The sequence below is a fragment of the Dipodomys spectabilis genome, unplaced genomic scaffold, assembly GCF_019054845.1.
Source record: "Dipodomys spectabilis isolate Male_0828 unplaced genomic scaffold, ASM1905484v1 ptg000187l, whole genome shotgun sequence".
Taxonomy (NCBI): domain Eukaryota; kingdom Metazoa; phylum Chordata; class Mammalia; order Rodentia; family Heteromyidae; genus Dipodomys; species Dipodomys spectabilis.
The window spans coordinates 7,383,576-7,405,096 of NW_024870864.1; the positions used below are offsets into that span (position 1 = coordinate 7,383,576).

A 21,521-nucleotide genomic window follows, 5' to 3' on the forward strand; every position below is an offset into this window, starting at 1 on the left:
GAAGAATGGGAATAGTTTTAGGAATAGGAGGAGAACAGGCTTGCTGGACATCCCTTGTACATAGAATTATGTTGATGGAAGGGGTAAGAGGAAGCAGCGAAGAGGGTAGTTCCCGGAAATAGGGGAAAGAACAGGGAAGTTGCACATGCCAGCACAGTTATTTTATCCTGTGCTCAACTGGCATTGTGACTTATTTTCTGAACAGTGGCAACTAGTGATAAGGCGGTAGGTAGAATGAGATGGTAGATACATTTGATTTTCAAATAGCTGGCTATATTAGTTTACCATCCCATCCATTTAGGGTACCAGGGATATAAAACATCTACCAAAACTGAGTTTATAATCTCTGAAGTAAGATGAATGTACTCATCTAGTACATACTACATATCAGCATTTCTTATGATATGTCATGCCAATTACGTGTCAGACTATCTTAAAGACAGACATCATCACTGTCATCATCATTGTGAGAGAGAATGTCATTGCAGTCTTAAGAAGTTTAAGATAGGGATGGTAAAGGGAAACAGAGGAGGCAACAGTGCTTGATAAGAAATGGACTCATTACCTTGCTCACGTAACTGTAACCCCTCTCTACAGTATTTTCACAATAAAAATATATATAAATAAAAATTTAAATAAATCAAGAAAAAAAGAAGTTTAAGATGTATCTGAGGTTATCTGCCTCCAAGCTTCTCCCTCTTGAAAAACATTCTTTCCTTAAGGGAAGGCTGTAGCTTTGATGTGAAGATGTGATTCATTTCCAAGGTCACATCCAAGCCCATCCTACCCACCATGGACCCTTTCCTCTCATCGTCTGTTAGGAGGTCTCCCGGGGTTGCTTACAGCCCTCACTAGGCCATCTGTTTCTCTCTGAGCAGTGGAGATTGGATTTTTCTGTCCTGAAAGCAAGGTCAAAGCTGTTGACTTCTCTCCAGCTTGAGATGCAGGCTTTCAATTTAGGGACTTCTTATACAAAACTCGATCCAAGGCCACTCAGCATAATTGCTAGCTGTGGGCTTGGAAAACAAGTCATTTTCCTGGAGACCATCAACCAGCTCTCTATCACTACTCTTTTCCTTTCTTCTTCCTAAAAAAAGAATAGAAATTTCAGCCTTGACAAATGAACATGGGCTCAGGGATCATTTGACAGGTACTTCTGACCCAAAGTTCCACACAAATACCTTAGAAAAGGTGTGCTGACTGTTTTGATGAAAGCTGTTCTGGGAAGGCAGAGTCTTTCTAATCTATCATGTGCAAACAGCATTCAGTATAAGGGCTGCTCTTGCTTCTTCTGGTGTTTCTCTAACACAAGAGTCAGGCTAGGTTCAGTTGGCTTACCTCTATGATCCTAACTATTCAGGGGGTTGAGATCTGAGGATCAAGATTTGAAGCCAGCTTGGGCAGACAAATCTAGGCCACTTTCATCTCCAATTAACCAACAACATGCCAGAAATGGAGGTGTGGCTCACGTGGTGAAACACCACCACTGAATTTAAACAAACACACAAACAAATGAAAAAACAAGCATGAGAGTATGAGGCTCAGAGACCAAGCCCCAATACTGCACCACATACATATATACATACATACATACAGACAGACAGACAGACAGACAGACATTGACAAATGATGATTTTGGGAGACTGAGTAAACAGGAAATACTTCTCCAATTCTGCCTTCACTCTTCACAGTGGAGTCTACAGGCAATGGGAAGTTTCCCTCACATTATGGGTCACACTCAATGAGTGTGGGATATGGTAAACTAAAGTATACAGGATTCCCCAGAAAGGAAAAGTCAGGCCTTTCCTCCTCTACTAGGTACCATGTGTGAACAGTTCCAAGAAATTTATGACCACAATGATTGGGCCTGGTACAAACAGAAGTCAGAGAAAGGCAGGTTTCTACCGCTGATACAATTGCTTCGATGAAGACTTCAGACAATTGAATACTTTGCTGCCTATCTCAAGTACCAGACAATTCTTTTAAATCCTCTGCTTTGCAGGTACACATTTTCTTTTTTTCTTTCACCTTCGAAATTTCCCTTTATATATCTAAATACACATAGACACATCTCCAGTATGCTGGAGACATCTCCTGGTGCCTTTGTGAGTGAGTTTATTTTCAGGGATTTGTGTTAACTTATCATTGTGTTTTGGATCTTATCTTATCCTTGAGTGGATGCTCCCAAGACATTGCCATTATCCTTTGTAGTCACATCAAGATGTATTTGGTTGCAATTAAATTCTAAAGCTCTAGATTATCAATTGACCTGAACTTCCATGCCTAGATCCCCTTGTTTCCAGTGAGAAAAAATTGTACAACATAAAATGGGCCAAGGTCCCTTTGAAGGATTATCCTTAAGGCTCATCTTTGAGAGTTGGTCTGAGCTCAGGAGGGCACTTACTTAGCTAGATCTTTGGTCATTTAGGTAAACATTTGGTTTGTCATCTTGTTACTTGTCATCATTTTTTTTTCACACAAAATGCAGGAGTTTCAAAACCACAATGAAAATACATTTCAAGGCATCTCAGAAAAGGAATGTCTCACAAGGTAGAAGTCCAGCAAAGATTCATTTCAGTTGAACACAATAAAGAAGGGAGACACAGAAAAGGGAGAGAAGAATTCCTGCACTTCACCCACAGGTGATGGTGTAAAGAAGGCTCAAAATGATTTTCCTTATTGAGGAGATGGAATCCCTAGTCATGTTGTGAAGTTTACAAGCATTGAGAACATACATTAAGAATGGATTTATTACTGAGAATTACTGAGATTTACTCATTCTAGGTCACCCACTCTTTGCCCAGTTGGCTTGTACTGTGATGATCCTATTTACACTGTGCACATTACATCTGGGATGACAGATCTTTGCCATCGTGTCCAGCCTTTTATTGGTTGAGGTAGAGTATCCCAAACTTTTGCCGGGGTTATTCTTGAATCATAATCCTCCTGATCTCTGCCACCTAAGTAGATAGGATTTAAGCATGAGCCACTACCCTTGGCCTGATATAGTCTTTCTGGAAAAATAAGTTGACTCAGTTTGCTACTCTTCTGGTAGTTCAGTAGATGTCTCATTTTAGTGAGTGGCCCTATTTTGGAATTAAACTGTGAAGGCAAGGGAGCATTTTCTTTTTTTGTCAGTAGTGGGGCTTGAACTCTGGGCCTGGGTACTGTCCCTAAGCTCCTCAGCTCAAGGCGAGCGCTTTACCACTTGAGTCACAGCGCTACTTCCAGGTTTCTGGTGGTTAATTGAAGATAGTCTCACAGACTTTCCTGCCTGGGCTGGCTTTGAACTGTGATCCTCAGATCTCAGCCTCCTGAGTAGCTAGGATTACAGGCATGAGCCACTGGTGCCTGGTTCTATATATAAACTCTATAAATTTAAGTCTAGGAGTTAAAGGACCTCAGCAATTATTTCTTGTTTCCCATTGGCTTTATCTCTCTCTCTCTCTCTCTCTTTCTCTGTGTGCATGTGCACAGGTGTGCATGCTGTCTGGACTCACTAATAAGAACTAAAGAAAAAACACAGATTAGTTTGTAATTTGAGATAGGAGTTAAAACAATATATCAATAATGTACTGAGTACATTCTACATTCCCTGCTGCCGATATGTCATTTAATGCTCCTAGATACTTGATGACATGGATATTATTATCTTATTCCTTTCTAGGAATAAAACCATACTGGTTGACAGGTAAGTAACTTAGCATAGTTCAAATGTTGAAGAACTAGAAATAGATTCATAAAATTCATCTCAAAATTCTACCACTGGTATCACAGTGATACCAGTGATGCTGCTTCTTTGGAACAAATAGACTGCAATAAAAAAATTATTTAAACTGGAAAATGTTTCTCCTTCTTAGGATTCCATTGAGTTTTTCTTTTTTAAATTTTATTTTATTGTGAACATGCCATCCGGAGGGGTTACAGTTACATTACCTAGGTAATGAGTACATTTTTGTCAAACATTGTTACCCCCCTCCTCTTTTGTCCAATGAGTTTTTCATAATTGTTTTGTATTCGTGCCAGTACTCGGGCCTGAACTCAGGGTGTGTTCTCACTCTGCTTTTTTACTCAAGGCTGGCATGCTACCACTTAAGCCACACCGCAACTTCCAGATTTTAACTGCTTAATTACAGATAAGAGTCTGTTGGATTTGAAATCAGGGTGGTTTTGAACCATGGTGCCCTGATCTCTGACTCTGGAGTAACTAAGATTATAGGCATGAATCACTGGTGTCCAGCTTATACTTGTGTTTTTAGATGTATTTAAGGAAGCTGTTATTTGGTTTCTTGCTTTTAAAGAAATTCTTTTAAAAATGTATGGACGGCAATCACTAATTCCTTCTAGGAATTTCTCCTCTTGGAGTCCTACAAGGTCCTATGCCAAGTGTTTGCTGTCTTTCTTGTTCTTGCTCTTGTCTCTGCCTTCTTCATTTATAGAGATTTGTATGATAAAGCTTTCCAGGACAATCCTGGTTGATACTTGTGGTCTGGTATTATTACTAATAGTTGTTCATTCTCAAAGCTCTATGGTTTGGATGATGTCTACATGGTCAACTTAATTATTCATCAGTGAACATGTCAAGGGTGTCGTATTGCAGGTTCCCACTAGGTGTCAGTAGTGTAACCTGTGGAGAACCCTCAGCAAACATTTCATTACAAGTCAAATCAAATAATTAAGTGTGGTTTAGGAGCTACCTGCAGTCTTGACCATTCAAATCTAGTGAAAGAACAGGGTGTGGGGCAAGAGAAAAAGAAACAGATGCAGGACAGGTAGCTCCTTCCTGGAATCCAGTAGAATGGGACAGGATTTCTTTCTTCACTAAAGGACTCCACAGATACATGGAACGATCACTGTATTGTCCTTTCCAATTTTCAGTCACAAGACGGAACCAGTTGGCAATGAAGTGAGAAAGCAGCTTTGAATGGAGAGATATTTTCCTCTTGATAAATTGTTCTTCAAGTCACATTCGGATGAAGGGCAATGAAGGTTGTACAGATAACTAACTGGGCTGTAACAAATGTACTGCAGAACTGCATTTGAACCAAGAAGCCAAATCTCCTGAACACAAATGATTTAAAGATGATTAGAAAGCACCTTTGTGCAGAGTTAGTAACACCTTGGTCTCTTCTCCGAATGACCCAGGAACTGCAGCTATTTTATTGGTAACCCAGGTGATGCAGCCAGTCACTAGAAGCCCTCTCCAGCTCAGAGGTGTGGCACACACAAAAGCCAGGTGTGCAGCCCGAGAAGCCCAAAGTCATGGATCTCCAGGTATTTGTGCCTCTTCATTATTGGAAGTCATTGCTATTGCTGTTGGTCCTTGCATGTTCCGAAGTATCTTCTGACTTGAATGAATCCACAAATTCCTCTGGCCAGCAAGTACCTGGTGCTTGGTTCGCGGCTTCTAGCTCAGAGCCAGGTGAAAGGATATCTGTTTTTGAACTGGATTATGACCATGTGCAAATTCCATATGAGGTCACCCTTTGGATACTTTTAGCATCCCTTGCCAAAATCGGTAAGTCTTCCAATGCCTGGTTTGGAACGGTGTTGTTGTTGTTGTTTTTTCCCTCACATTGGTAACATATGTGAACATTCTTATAAACAATGCTCTAAATGGATTGTCATTGTTACCACTCTGATATGAAAAAAATCCCCCTAAATCAATAGGAAGTCACAGCTATTTAATGCTTTGAGATTGTGGCTTGATATTTAAAAGCATACTCCTGGGCTGTTTTGATTTCTTATCCTTTCAGCATGACAGCCATATGACATTGACATGTCAAGTTTTAGGTTCTTTGTTTGAAAAAAAATAATATGAAGAGGGAGGCACAAAAGACCGTGGAGTGGTACAGGATAGAAATTTCAGGAACCTCATAATTTTCTTCTGTAAAATATTCTGCATGCTTAGCTGTGTAATGGGATTCATCGATGTTTATTTCATCAATGTTTATCCTTTACAAATGGACAGAAAACAAGAAATGAGACTAACACAGGTCTCTTGCAGTCCTGGTCCTCCAAGACAGTTTACACCCAATTCGAGTAGAGCTAATGGGGAAATTCTGGTTTACTTATGCAATAAGGTGAGTTCGTGGCAATGGATTAACTTCTAACTCAGGGTTCCTTATACCCAGATCCAAAGTGGTGGTTCATACTCTGTGCTTATTTAATTCCCAGTTGCAACTTACTGTTTCCTTAAAGTCAGCTTATTCCAAAGTGAAAAAAACTATATAATTATCTAAATTACTAAGCATAGTATATTCTTTATCATCCCTTTAAATTTGATATTATTTGAGTATGTAGAATGATTTATTGAGGTAGAATATCTAGTATATATATATATATATATATCTTAGTGTGTTGTATGTATGCATATTTATGCATATATATGTAGATTTATAAATGTAGATATAATTTATGATTTATATGCAATATATAAGATACAAATAAAGCTTTTGTGGGCATAGGTGCTGGAAAAATATATACACAGAGAACACTAGGATAAATGTAAAATGTGGGTTGAGCCATGTGTGGTTAACTTCTGTAGGTTTTTATCTGTCTGTGAAGGTGTTCTCATTAAGTGCTTATTTATAACAGCTATTCATTTTGAGCTAATGAAGTGTGAAGATTCAATAGGAATTGTCAGGTTGAAGAACTCTCTTGCAACTCTTAAAACAATTAAGTTGTACAAAGCATCTGCCGTTATTTTAAACAAGTGTTGGAGTAAAACTGGCTTTCTAAGTTGGAAACTGTCTCAGTTCAGAAATTTAACATCTTGTGAAGCCATGTTTATCCTGAAAAAATTCCAGGTGGTCTTCTGTGGTATGTTGGTGCTCCTTTGTAAACATTTGTCTCCATGGTCCCTGCCCCCTCTTCCCTTCCTTCCTTTCTAGCACTGGCTGGATAGTTAATTTGGGGATCAGGAAACTAGATGTAACTGATTGGCTACCCACTCAATGAAGAAATGGCCCATTTCATCTTGGTTTTATAGTAGCAAAAACAGCTCATGATTCTGACGTGCTGTGTATATAAAATGAAGGAAGTTATAAAAGCATTGTTGCTCATGGGACAATTGGCTTAAAGTGATTTTGATTTTCATATTGATACAGTTCAACATACTTTAGAAAGAAAAAATACCTAAATAAATTACCAGCTGGACCATGCTTATTCAGGTATGATTTCACATTTGCTAGGCTTTAGGAATCTAGATATCGACTGTTTTCCATAGGAATGTTGGAGTGGGGAGAAAAAGAGGCATATGTATACAGTGTGTGTTCAGTACTAGGCTGGTTTTATTTATGGTGGCTCATTCACCAAGCACATAAAAACAATAACAACTTCCAATGTTTAATGCTTAAGAAATGTATATTCTTTTAAGATTATATTATGAAACCTGAATAAAGATACAATGAACAATTATCATTTATTATTTTATTCCTCCTTCAACCAAAGCACATTTACTACGTACCCACATGTATGTGGAAATGAACTGGTGCCTGACGTTAAAGGACTTAGTTCAGTGTAAAAGATGTAGAACTGCCTGTTAGGCCTTCTAACAGAAACACATCAAAATATTCTAGAATCTATTAAAAACACTTATGAATTTATAAATAAAGCTGGTATACAACCAAAGTAATAAAAGGTCACTTCACACTTGGTGGGCTAACTTTTATTTTAGATTCATTTCTTGAGACATTGTGGAAAAAAAAATGTCCCTTAAATTATTTGGAAGAATAGAATTGTAGGTTAGCTTTTATTTTTTTAAGAACTTTATTATATGGATTCATTTCAATTTCAGGCATAACTAAAACTATAACATCTTTTTTTTTTTGCCTGAACTCTGGGCCTGGGCGCTGTCCCTCAGCTCTTCAGCTCAAGGCTAACGCTCTATCACTTGAGCCACAGCACCACTTCTGGCTTTTTTCTTTTTGCTTATGTGGTGCTGAGGAATTGAACCCTGGGCCTCAGGCATACAAGGCAAGCGCTCTACCACTGAGTCACCTTCCCAGTCCCATCTATAACATCTTGAAGTGGCTGACTCAGGTGTCTCTCATGAAAAGAAAGACACTTTGGAAAAGAGAGACACTTTTGCTGCTGTACAGTTTCAACTGTAGGCAGTAGAACATTGTGTCCATTTCAGGAACCCAGATTCCTGGAAGTAGAACCAGACTGAGGAGCCATAGAGCCTGAGAGTTACAATATGGGCTCTCCCACTTTTAGATTGACATGAAGGCCAATGAGATTAGGTTCGGAGTGTATGTATGGGGAAGGGAGGTCCCTTGTTGATAATTATATTCCCTGAACTAACGTGCCTGCATATAATAGAGATGTTTAATACTGTGGTCAGGGAAATGCTTATCCTCTTTGGATGCTGAAACCTTAAAAAAACATTCACTGGCTCCTCTTGGCCTATGGGAGAAAGCTTACTTTCCCTAATTTTGAATTCAGGATCCTGCAATATTTGGCACAAAAATCATCTTCCAAATCATTCTCTAATACTTCTCCCAATTCAAAAAGTGCATAGCCAAGTAAATTTCCTCAATGATTGTCAAGAACTGGACAAGTTTTTTTTTTTGTGTGTGTGTGTGCCAATACTGAGGTTTGAACTCAGGATCTAGACACTGTTCCTTAGTGTTTTAAATTTTTTTTTGTTTTTTGCTTTTACTGTTTGCTCAAGGCTGGCACATGACCACTTGAGCTACACATTTACCTTGGTTAATTGGACATAAGAGTCTCATAAACTTTCCTGCCCAGGCTGGTTTCAAACTATGTTCTTTACATCTCAGCTTCCTGAGTCTCTAGGATATGATCCTTCGATCTCAGCTTCCTGAGTAGCAATGAGTACAGATGTGATCCACTGGTACCTAGCTGTTCTGTCTTCTCATTAAAGTTGTCATCTAACAGGTCTCTCATTCTGTTCTAACTATGTAAGTAGATATCATTTTCCAATGATTCCTTCATTTTTCTCACATGTCAAATATCCCCAATGAACATTTAACCCATTCACTCATTCATTTCCACACTTATAGATTATTCTAGATATTTGGTAGACTTGGTTCTTGCAGATAAGACCCTAGGCTAAGCACTTGAAGAAATGTAAAATTCAAATCATTTGGTCTGAGTCTGAGAAAATTATAGGTTGATAGGAGAAGTAAGTCATGCTCAAAAATTGTAGATAAATATCATTATTATTACAGAGTGACTGTCTAATTAAATTGCTTAGTATTTTGGAGAAACATTTACTATTGCCATAGGACAAGATAAATGAAGTTTAGCCTCCAAGTCTGATCAGAATTAAAGACCAGGAAAAAGAACAATTTAAGCAATGATAATAGAATAAGAAGATTAATAAAAGGGACCTGAGTGGAAAGGAATTTAATTGGCTCTGTATACAGATCAGGCAGATTGTGTGGCAGACAGACATGGAGACAACCTCCTGGTGGATGCACTAAGACCTGAGCTCTTACAGTATATTAGTATGTCAATGTGAATGTTACTATTTCTTTATGTGTAATGTTGTAGCTCTTGTTATGTATGTCTTATTACTAAAACTGTGTCAACACTGGAAGTAGCATAGTTTACCAGTACATAACGGAAGATTGGTCCTTGCAGAGGGAGGCTAAGCAAGTAGTTTTAGTTTAAAATCCATGAGATGCTTTTCATGCCAAAAGGGGAGTGTGAAAATCAATGTAAATGATGCAGAAAACTCATCTGGCTGTACAGAATGGCCTGTGGCATTGAGGGCGAGAAATAATCATCTTCCACCACTATAACAAAATGTTTGAAATAATTAACTTATCACAAGAGGTCTTTCTTTGTCATTGCTTTTAATGTACCGTGTGATTTTTTTCGTTTCCTTTGTATATTCTTCCCCCTATGGTATATCCTCTGTTGTCACTGTACTTGATTTTGGTACCGTGCATCTTATATACAAGATGTACACATTGATCTAATTTGGGGAGGGGAAGGGGAATAACAAAACACTGAAACAAGGACACAGGCTGACCAATTGCAACGATTATACCCACAAAACAGTATATTGGAAATGAACTTTTCAATTCAGTGGGGAAAGAGGAGTGAGGGAGGTGGGGGAGAGAAAGGATTTAGTGGGAGAACAACAAAGGAGGGGGTAACAATGCTTGACAAGAAATGCACTCATTACCTTACTCAGGCAACTGTAACCCCTCTGTATAGCATCTTTACAATAAAATACACTTTTTTTTAAAAAAAGTAATTAACTTAGCACAATTGTGCTTCACAGTTTGGGAAGCTCCAGTTCATGACTGACTCTCCCTCTTGCTTTTGGACCGGTGCTGAGCAATGTACCATGTCAGAAATATGGGGTGCAACAAAGTTGTCACTTCCTTACTGAGAAGCTGAAGACAGAGGAATAACTTAAAGGCCTCCCACTGGATTCCATTTCTTTTCTGTTTCGATGCTAAAAATAATTTTTGTCAGAGGAGACTTTTAAAAATTATTCTTTAGTGATACATAGGGTTTTCCATTCTCCATGTCAGTTTGTGAATCTCAACACCACCCTTTTCAGCATTTTCCCCCATCTCTCCCAACCCCACCCCTCCCCTCAAGTTATCTGTTCATAAACTTAGATTGAATATTATGCCTATATTTGCCCACCTTCCCTTTCTCCATTTGTCTGCTCCTTTCCTCTTGAACTCACCCCTCCCATGACAACGCGTGTTCCAGCTTTCATTAAGCTCTAAGTTAAATGTCCAAAGGAGTTACTCCAATGGCAGATTCCACTTCTTAAGGGTTCCACTAATTCTGGAGCCATCCAAGCCTTTAACATACGGGCTTTGGAGGCACATTTAAAACCAAAACGGTAGCAGGTCATTAGGACAAACTAATAATCAGCTTGAGAAATAAAGGGACCCTAAAAACAAAAGGCAGCAGCTACAGCAGTAGAGAGCAGGTTTGGGATTTGGGGGTAGCTACCAGGCATCTGTAGCTGACTGCATGAAGGAGCAAAGGAATGGCAGGTCTGTGAGAATCTGACCCCATTTTTCTTTCCTTCAGTGACTGACCAGGTAGCAATGGCATTGGTTAAGTAGGGAGCTTTACCTTTGGTATATATCTGCCTGGTGAAGAGAGAAATGAGGTAAGTTGAGGTACAGGAGACATTGTTAGATTCCGCAGGAGCTACCTGGGAGATTTCGGGTTTTGTTTGAGAGCAGAACTTTCACTCTTCTCTACCCTCATACACTCCCCCAGGTCCATGCAAACTAGGGAAAACAGGAAAGCAGGAAGAAGAGGGGACAGGAGGCTGGGAATAGCTCTAGAAAGTGCTGGGAACCCAGCGTGTTGCATGCAAGTGCTTCCTTACAGCCCCCATAACACATCCAGCTCCTTCTACAGATGGGATGCTGAGGCTCAGATCCCAGCAGGCTTGCCCAAAGTCCTTTCTGCCTTCCTTCCAAAGATCTCTCTTGGGGGATCACTGGAGGAGAGAGAAGGAAGGAGCAACATTGTCCAAAAAAGAAACACACTCCTAACCTGACTTATGAAACAGTAACCCCTTAATAGTAGCAATAGAAGTACATTAAAAAAAAAAAAGACTTCTGGTGGTGGGAGACATGGCTCAAGTGGTGGAACTCTTACCTAGCACCGGTGAGACTGACTTTCCATCCCTAGGATGCAAAGAAGAATTCAGAACACCTGCAAAAACTGAAAGTCCGCTTTCTTCCCAGGCTTCCATCTTTACCACAGGCTGCCAGGCCTCATGCCAGAGAGCTGTCTCCTCATCATCGTGGGGGCTCTGGTGGGCAGCATCATCTTCGGCACTGACCACAAGTCACCCCCGGTTATGGACTCGAGCATCTACTTCTTGTATCTCCTTCCACCCATTGTGCTGGAGAGCGGCTACTTCATGCCCACCCGTCCCTTCTTTGAGAACATCGGCTCCATCCTATGGTGGGCAGGCCTCGGGGCTCTGATCAACGCCTTCGGCATCGGCCTCTCCCTCTACTTCGTCTGCCGGATCCAGGCCTTTGGCCTCGGTGACATCAGCCTGCTGCAGAATCTGCTGTTCGGCAGCCTGATCTCGGCTGTGGACCCTGTGGCTGTGCTGGCCGTATTTGAGGAGGCCCGCGTGAATGAGCAACTCTACATGATGATCTTCGGAGAGGCCCTTCTCAATGATGGCATCAGTGTGGTGAGCTGTCAGTCACCCATCTTCAAGGGGCTCAGGGGGCTGGAGCTGGGCTGAGGACAAGAGATGGGCATTAGGCTATTGGAGAAGGCAAGTCCGATTTGGCTCATGCAAAGTTATGGTTGACTTCAGTCTGCGGGGTGTTGCCCAAGTTAAGGTGTCTTCCCTTAGGATCTGCATCGTGTACTTAATGGCTCACTAGTTTCTTCACAGAAAGAGAAGAGAACATATATCCTTTTTGAGTTAAATTTTTTTCCACTTAGCTAGCAGAACTGATAACTAAAGACCGTTCTGAGCTTTCACAACTTGTGTTTTGATTTCCTCTAATTTACCAGACCTCACCCCAACTTCATATAGACAGATGACAGACAGACAGACAGACAGATAGATAGATATGACACTGCATAAAATAAAGGTAAGTAAAAGAGACAGGTCAGGAAAGAGGTGATGGAGGAATATAGAAAAGTATTATCCTCTATGTCATTCAGTGCAAAGGGAATAAGAAAAGGTGAGTGAAAACTTTTGCTCAGGAGACCTCTGGAGAAAAGCTGAGATCAGACAGGCCAGGTCAACACTGAGCACCAAAGCTTAGGAGATCTCCACAGTCCAGGATGCTGAAATACTCACAACAAAATCATATTCTGCACAGCTCTGTGAATAACTACGACTTATCAGTTGTTAGTCTCTAAGACATTTATGTATACTTTAATGTACTTTAATTTTTTTAGATGTATACCCCCACATGAACTAGAAGAATGTGATTCACTGAAAAAAAGGCAACCAGTACAAAACTAAATACCATAAAGCACAAAAGTTTCCACTTACCCTCTCCTTACCCTTCATTCAAGAGTCCACTTCTATCTATGTAGGTGTCTTCTCTCCCTGATTTGTCATGTACATCCTTACTTATCCCAGCCATACTTGAATATTGTCCTTACAGTGACTGGGAGACTATGTTATAGGTATTGCTTAGATGTAACAAGTCTTGCAATTACGTCTATGTCTTTTTCTGCTGTTGTGTAGTACTTTAAGACTAAGCTTACGTATAATTTATTTAAGTTTTCTTGGTGACTGGTTATTTAGATTGTTTTCACTAAACAAATAATGTTGTGATGAATAGTTTTGTTTCTGTCTGCTTCTCTCTTTTTTTCAGGACTGTATACAGGGCAATTGCTTAGAAATGAAATTTTCAGATCAAACAGTATGTATGTAGAAACTTGATGGGGAATGAGCGCACATCTGTAATTCTGTTTACTAGAAAGACAGAAACAAGTCTACCCTGGGCAAAATGTTAGTGAGACCATATCTCAATGAGTAACTGAGTATGGTGGTATGCATCTGTGGTCCTGCTATGCAGGAAGGGTATAATAGAAGGATCATGGTCCAAAACTGCCACAGCAAAACATACAAGATCTTATCCTCAAAATAATTAAAGCCGAATTAGCTGTGGGAGTGGCTGAGTAGTAGAGTGCTTGCCTAGCAAGCACAAGGCCTTTCAAAACCCTGACCATCAGAAATAAAAATGGACATATACTAGCTGTTTTCATCACCCTTTACTCATGCTGCTGGTAAATGAGAGAGTCTACCTTGTAGTTATGGAGACAGCCAAATATACAACACCTGACTCTAGACAGAGGAAATTGACAGGAATGGAGAATGCCCAACTCTGTGAAGCTCATGGGGCCACATGACGGTTGCACTTGGGAACAGAGGAAAATACCCAGGGCTGTGGCAGATAAGATGACAAGGTTATTCTGGTTTGCAAGAAGGTTGCAAATGGGTTGTTTGGATAATTTTGCAAACTTTCAGGTAACTGAAACCCTCAACTCCGGGAGAAACAGGAGCTGTGTTTGGTGAGGAGGGCTGGGGAGCAGATATCATATCCACAGGACAGCGGATCCAGAGCAATGTAGAGTCAGGCCTCCTTGATTTTGCCCAACATCAAGGTAGCACATGTCCTTGAACTTGACAGCACAGCCACCAAGATTTTCCACAAAGTCTTTGCCAGCTTATGCTCCATGTGCACAGTATTGCCTGTCACTTCTTTACTTTTCGCAGAACACACTATTTCTCCATCAGGGACATTATCATATGATCTAAAAAAAAAATCCCTGCCAAAAGAAACTGTTTATAAATTACCAATGCAAATCCTTTCTGAACTGCCCCTCTGCTCAAGGAGTATCCAACCTCAGCCCCAGTTTTCTCTAGAGCTCACATCCAGAGCCAATCACAGCTTGGTTTCAGGTTGCAGTTTCATTGCCAGCGACATTTGCTTCCCTTTCTCAAAGCTTAATTGCTTCCGCATAGACATTTCTAAAGAATGATCATTTCCAAAATAAAGTTACCATTCTCCAATGAGAAGAGTTATCTTCTGGAGGCACTTCTGTGACCCTGGAGGGGGTCACGGCTGTTGCTCCAGTGAGGTTGACCACATGCCACTCTGTGGTCATCGGGTCACACACAGCACAGTGAGTATTAAGTGTGTGCCAGGGCTCTGTTGGGTCTCTAAGTGAAACCAGAGAAACCCGGAGACCAGATTTAGAAAGCAGCTTGAAAGCAACCCCTACTTTCTGCCATCCAATGATATTTTGAGCTCAGGGCTTTGAACTCACCCTCTCATTGAGCAGGGAGCAGCGGTCCAGTCCTGCCTGTTCAGCAGAAGGTTTGAGTCATCCAGAAGGGGGCCTGTGGTTGTGGGTACATGCTGACAACTCGCAGATCTTTATCCATGAAGTGCTTCTTCCTCACCAATCAGAAGGAGCTGCTTGGCCCAGAATTGCTGAAATATCAATGCATCCATCTCCATGGTTCTTACTTCATGGATTTCTCCCCCTTGCTGAGATTTAGGCAGAGGCAACAGAGATAAAAATCCCTAAAATATATTCTAGCAAAGTTGCTGAAAGATTTCAGTTGTTCTTACAGAAAGAGAGGGAAAGAGAGAGAAAGAGAGAGAGAGAGAGAGGGGCAGAGACAGAGGCATCCTAGACTATAGAAATCATGTCATGAGGACATATACATTGAAAGAGAGTGCTTTAAGACAAATATATTTAAATATATTATTATCTTTTAGTTATATCTTACATATACATATATACATTTGTTTATATATGCATCTATGTAGTATTATATATTCATCTATGTATATATTTAAAATATTTTATTTTAGAAATAAAAATGCTTTGGTAATTGTAACCCCTCTGTACAGTATGTTCACAAAAATAAAATTAAATTAAATTAAAAAAAAGAAATAAAAATGCTTTGAAGATTGCTAAAATATAAAGATCATCTCTGTCTGAACACAAAACAGAGAGAGGTACAGCTCTCATGTCTATTTTATTAATTGTAGACTGTATTATGAAACATGAGTGGAAGCCACCATCTTAAAGATGAAATAAAATAAGCAGAAGATGTTAAAATAAACTAAACATAGACACAGCACTTGGCCAAAATGAGGGCAAACCTGAGTAGTGGCTCTGCTCACTCCTAGTCCTTTGGTCTTTTCTTCTTAACTTTAACTTTTGAGTTGATAGAGACACAAGAGAATCCACTGTTATTGAGAAGAGTGGGCCCAGGTCTGGCTAGTGACAGCAGTATATAGAAGTGGCTGGTATGAGTGACTCTAGGCAAGACTCTAGTCGATTTGTGCGTCCTCTTGCTGGAAAATCGGGATGGCAATATTCCTGCAGGTTACTGAAAGGTTCATATTCGATTTTAATGAAGCAAGTGCCAGGTCTGGATGGTTACTCAGTGAATGCTGGTTGTTAATTTGGTGTCAGCTCACAGCCGCTGATTGGTGGAAGGATGTCCACAGTGGGCATCTGATTTTAAAAATGGAATCACCACATTGATTGTGGGCAGATCGATGTTAAGATTGTGTTTAGACCAGGGAGACCTCCGTCGTCTCTCTGGATGAACAACAACCTAACAGCACCCAGGTTTCTGGCCTGCCCCGTGTTGCCCTGTCTTTTACTTCCTCTGTCTTATCTGAGCGGCTTGAAGGACCAGGCAGAGCAGGGCTGTGGCTGAAGCCCAGGATACCTGCTCACAGAACATCTTTGCTTTTGAGTGCCTTTCCATGCTATCCTTTCACATTCTTTCCATCTCTTCTTCCTTTTTTCTCTTGTTTGTCACTCATTTCTCATAGGTGGCCTCTCTATTCAATCCTCTAAGAATGCTGTGGGTGATGGAAGTGGCTAAACCTGATCTCAATTTTATACAATTACATTGATGGGTGCTTTATGTTGTTTTCCTTGTTCAAGCCTCGTAAGACTTAATGAGGCAAGGATTCTTGTCCCTAATTTGTGAAGGGAAAGTATGTTATAAAAGTCAGATCCCCTGGCCCACCTGTGTAGGCTTTTATCTGGACTGCCCTTTCTTAGAATGAGTTGTCAGAGAGCTCTATGTACTTAAATTTCTTTAGTATGATTTTTATTTCAAAGACTTAGCCTCCAAGTGAAATGATTTATGGGTTATATGTGTGGAATTTAGTTCACATAGCCTAATACCCAATGGACAGAGTGAAAAGTAGTCAATCCTCTTGCAGTGTTTAGCCAAAATCCCTTCAGTGGGGGCCATTGCTGGCATTTGTAATCCAGATCTTACTTCTCACTCAAGTTTCAGTTGGCCCTTCAATTTTGTTCGTGTTCTTGTTGCCAGCATTAGATCCTAAATTCTGCTCATGCTAGAAACACTTGGTCTTTTCCATTCATACATCAGCATTACTACTGTCTTGTAGTTCTCTTTGTTTCTCTCCTAGCTGATCACTCCCAGCATCTGTACCTTAGGACCCAGTATCTTGGACCATAGCTCCAAGAAAATGCATGACTGCATTGCAGGAATAAATGCCATAGGAAAGAAATGACTGTATGAATAAGGGAGAGGGTATGCTGCTGAGAAGCATCTGCACACAGTGGGAGTGTTTTCCAGTGACTGGATGCCTCCATCCATGCTTTCTAAATGCAGGGTTTCCTTTGAATTTGAATGTGTCTGGGAAGTTGTGTGTAAATGGCAATATTTTCCTTAAGACAAATGGATGCCACCAAGCTTTAGCATCTATTCCAGAACCTAACCACAAGTGGTCGGAGGACACTGGGGCAACTGGGGCTGAGTGAAGTCAGCACTGAGCTCCTCATTTCTCACATCTCTGGTGTGTGTGTCTTGCGTCTGTGCTGTTTGGAACACAGAGCCCTCTAAGATAACCATGTATTCACTGGAATTAGAGGCTAGATTTTCCTTCATGAATCTCTCTGGGCTTATATTTTCTGCTTCAGAATGGATCCTGTCTTCATTGCTGTCCATTCTACAGGCATAAATTACAGTCAAGACCATACCTGGCAGATAGCCATATGCCCCAACCCCTCAGAGCCTTAAGTTTTCCTTTCTGGAAAGTAGAGATCAAGTTATGTGAAGGCTAAAACGAACCAGCATACATACAGCATTTCAAATATCACCCGACACGAACTAAGTGAGCCTTGTGTTTTTGGTGTTAATAGAAGCACACTTACCAGAGGTCTTCTTAGCATAGAGGACTCACACCCAGAATGATGGTACACGATCTTGTCTCTCTTTCTGGATTTTGCAGATTCAACAATTCCTAGAGAAGAGCTGTTCCCAAGCTTGGGACGGAATCTTGAGGATAGAGTAGGCAGCCTTTCCTTTTATTTTCTTATTTCCTTTAATTTGATTCAGGTTCTAAGGATAGGAGGGAAGAGGAGAAAACTTTACAAGCTCACAGGGTCTCTGATGTTTTGATTTTATGTTTCAGCTTTCCCATGGTGTGATAGCAATCCCTATCTGGTAGGAACCTACCTGATATTTTGAATTTGGAGCCTTCTGGAACTAAGATATGCAGGATGATCCCCTCTTAAGATGCTATTATCTCCAGGAAGTGACTGGTGTTCTGTGGTGTGCTAGGCTGCTGAGCTGGGGTGTCAGATAGGTTAGAGGGACTCGATGCATCTTTAACTCACAGTCTTTTCAGCTTATGAAGCGTTTCTTATGATGTGAAGCATCGTAAGCCAAGGAGCATGCATGGATAGTTTCCTCTGGCTACAGATATGGTGAGCTTGGTGCCTAGGGGGGATATATGTTTACAAACTACAAGATTTAAGCCTTTAAGTTAAGCTTTAACATTTAAGTTTTCTCATGTTTGAAATGGGAGCCATTTCATAACTGAGAAGCGACCATAAAATAGGACTCCCAGGCTGAATAACAGTGGCTCACATCTACACTCCTAGCTATTCAGAAGACTAAGATTTGAGGATTGAAGTTGGAAGCCAGTCCAGGCAGACAAATCTGAGAGAATTTTTTATCTCCATTTAAAAAGAAAAAAAGCTAAAAGAGGAAGTATGGCTCAAATGAGAGCCAATCTTGAATGTAAAGCTAAGTAAGAACACAGAGCCATGAGTTCAAGTTCCAGTTCTGGTGTGAGCAAGTGTGCGCACGCACACACATGCATACACACACACATACAAATAGAACTGTCTGGTAGATGGGAGATGATGAATAAAAATCCTTCTACCCTTATTATATACTAGAGAAGAAAGAAAAGCAACCTGCTTGGTTTCTGTGAGGCTTAGAAACAAGACAAATAGCACTCACAAATCTTGGTTGATCAGCATCACGATCCTGGGGAATGAACATCACCACCCTGCAAATTCTCACCAAGTATGGGAGGAAGGAGATCTCTTCACAGGATCCTTCTGACCCATCGCGAGGAGGATTTCTGGCTCCCACAGGGACTCTGTGCTTGCCTTCACATATCTGCTCTCAGCCAAAATATTTGAAAATTTGCTTGGTGAGTTCCTTCTTCCTTGCCCCTAGCTACCATTGACAAGATAGGTTGGAGTGTGTGTGTGTGTGTGTGTGTGTGTGTGTGTGCGTGTGTGTGTGTGTGTGTGTGTGTGTGTGTGTGTAGCAGCAGCCAGGACAAACTGGCATGAATATGAAGCTTAAGACAGGGGGTAAGATGACAGAGCTGGGAGAAGGCAGGGTCCCAGGCATGTATTGGAGTTGTACAAAATGGTCTTCAACTAGTGTATGCCATGAGCAAGTCACTTGTGCTTAGGATTTGCTTTTCTACAAAGCTATATAACACATTCATGGAAATGCATGATGGAGGACAGCCTAGTCCTCAAAACAGCCTGGAGGCTTTCCTTGTTTTTGGTTGTTTTCAGTGGGTGCCTCACCACCAGCAGCATTGTGCATATGTTCTCAAGAGTATGTTGGACTGCAGTATGAAAAAAAAAATAAGCTCAGTCTCATAATAAAAAAAAATCCCATGATTTGGCTTTTGTGTGGTACTTGTTAACAAACAATTTCTGTCTAGCTTCCTCAATGATTATGTAAATGGCCTCTATCTAGAAAAAACTGTTGTATAGCCTGCTCTATAACTTTAGATCTGGGCCATGGTGGGAGAGGAAGCCCTTGATTCTGCCTCTAAGCTGTGGTAAGACACATCTCACTTCTTACCACTCAGGATCATCTTTGGTTAATGACAGGTATCTTTGTCTCTTGTCTTAGAATAACAAAATGCTTGAGTCTGGTTATTATATGCAGGACTTCTTGCAACAACCTTATTTTGAAATACTTCCAGTGAAAAGAAGCAAACACTCCTGCTAGAAGAGCACAGGTCCCTTCTGAGGGTAGCACTCTAGGACCCTATCATCTTCTGCTTAGCCCCAGCTCTTAAAGATTATACTACCTTTCACCCACATTTCACTGGGCATCAAACCTCCAGCAACTCAAACTGTGGGGGAAAAATCCATACCCAAAACACAGCAGTGAATAATAGACTCACTACTATGGGAAAGAACTAAGACACCATGAAACCTTTTGTTTTTATAATAAAGTTCAGTCATGTTTTGAAAAGCCAGAAATGTTCTAGGTCTAATCTTTCCTTCCTCCTTCCCTTCCTTCCTTCCTTCCTTCCTTCCTTCCTTCCTTCCTTCCTTCCTTCCTTCCTTCCTTCCTTCCTTCCTTCCTTCCTTCCTTCCTTCTTTCCTCCTTCCTTCCTCCTTCCTTCTTTCCTTCCTCTTTCTTCCAATGTGCCCACCCATCTAAAACCTTTACTGAGAAGTTCTTTATCTCCTTCCATGATGCTCCTTCCGTGATGCCAAAGCAATCTCTTTTGAAGAAAAAGCAAATCTCAGATTTACTGGTTACAACTTATGCTTACTTTCATAGTTGAATTTTGAAGTTAACTTAGATTACTTTTTGTATCATTTAGGTATACTAATATTAGGTAGCAAAAGTCAGTGCTATGGGTGTTTTCTCCAAGTTGATGTAGAAACAAAGGAGGAGAAAGATTTGTATAGATAGAGGGGGAGATGTTAGACTCTTTTCCTTGGGCAGCAACTGGGATGAGCAACAAGTGTTGAGATAATGTTAGTTTAGGTTTGAGTGTTAGTTTAGTTGTGAGATACTTGTAGTCCCTGGAATAGGTTTGGAAATAAGACTCTAGATTTAGGAGAGAGGTGCATATTTGGGTCTTTGGTAACAACAGCTGATGTATAACAAACCTTGCCCTATTTTCCCTTGACTTAATTTAAAGCTTTGTTTTTAATTACAAACAATTCCTTTACTGTGTTCTAAGTTGGCAAAATCTTATCACTTACAATTTTTTATTAAGTTCTTTGACATCTTTTCAGTTCATCAAGTTGGCCTCTATTCTCTGAATTTATAAGCAACAAACACTTCTGAATATCAACCCATTGTGGTTTGTTAGCTCTCTGTCCTGGGTTGTAAATCTCATTTTTCTTTCTGTAGGAGCAAGGTTTATAAACACATCCTATCTTCTGTCTTTTATATCATTACTCTGTGCTTGAGAGGTCATTCCTGGCCTTAGTAAGCTTCTTATAGGAGTCAGGGTGTCAAGAAACCACCTGATAACAGTATAATCGTTCATTGCCCCTTTTATACAGACTGAAAAACAAACTTGATAAAATTTAAATATTGTGTAAGGTTGTTGAGTATTTCTTTATGCTATTCTTTTGTACTGTTTTAGTAGCTGACATATACTAGTCATCATTTGTACAGTGCTGTTGTGACTTTGAACATTCAATGCTTTCTATAGAATATAAGTCAGTCAGGCATGTTTGTGTGTGTGTGTGTGTGTGTGTGTGTGTGTGTGTGTGTATACAAGCGCATGATTGCATGCCAGTCCTGGGGCTTGAACTCAGAGCCTGGGAGCTATCGTTCAGCTTTTTTTCCCCATCATGGCTAGTGCTCTATCAGTTGAACCACAGCTCCATTTCCAGCTTTTTGGTGCTTAACTGGGGATAAGAATCTCACAAACTGGGTTGGGAAGGTGGCTCAGTGGTAGAGCGCTTGCCTTGCATACCTGAGGCCCTGGGTT

General features: G+C 40.5%; 1 protein-coding gene across 1 annotated transcript in view; it reads left to right on the plus strand.

The window, feature by feature from the left end:
- Nucleotides 1–4,765: 4,765 nt before the first annotated feature.
- Nucleotides 4,766–21,521, plus strand: part of Slc9a4 (solute carrier family 9 member A4) — a 56,276-nt gene continuing 39,520 nt past the window's right edge. The window contains exons 1-2 of the mRNA XM_042695483.1: nt 4,766–5,518; nt 11,706–12,169. Of these exons, the coding sequence (XP_042551417.1) occupies nt 5,263–5,518; nt 11,706–12,169 (720 nt within the window). The 5' untranslated portion in view covers nt 4,766–5,262. The remainder of the gene's footprint in view (nt 5,519–11,705; nt 12,170–21,521) is intronic.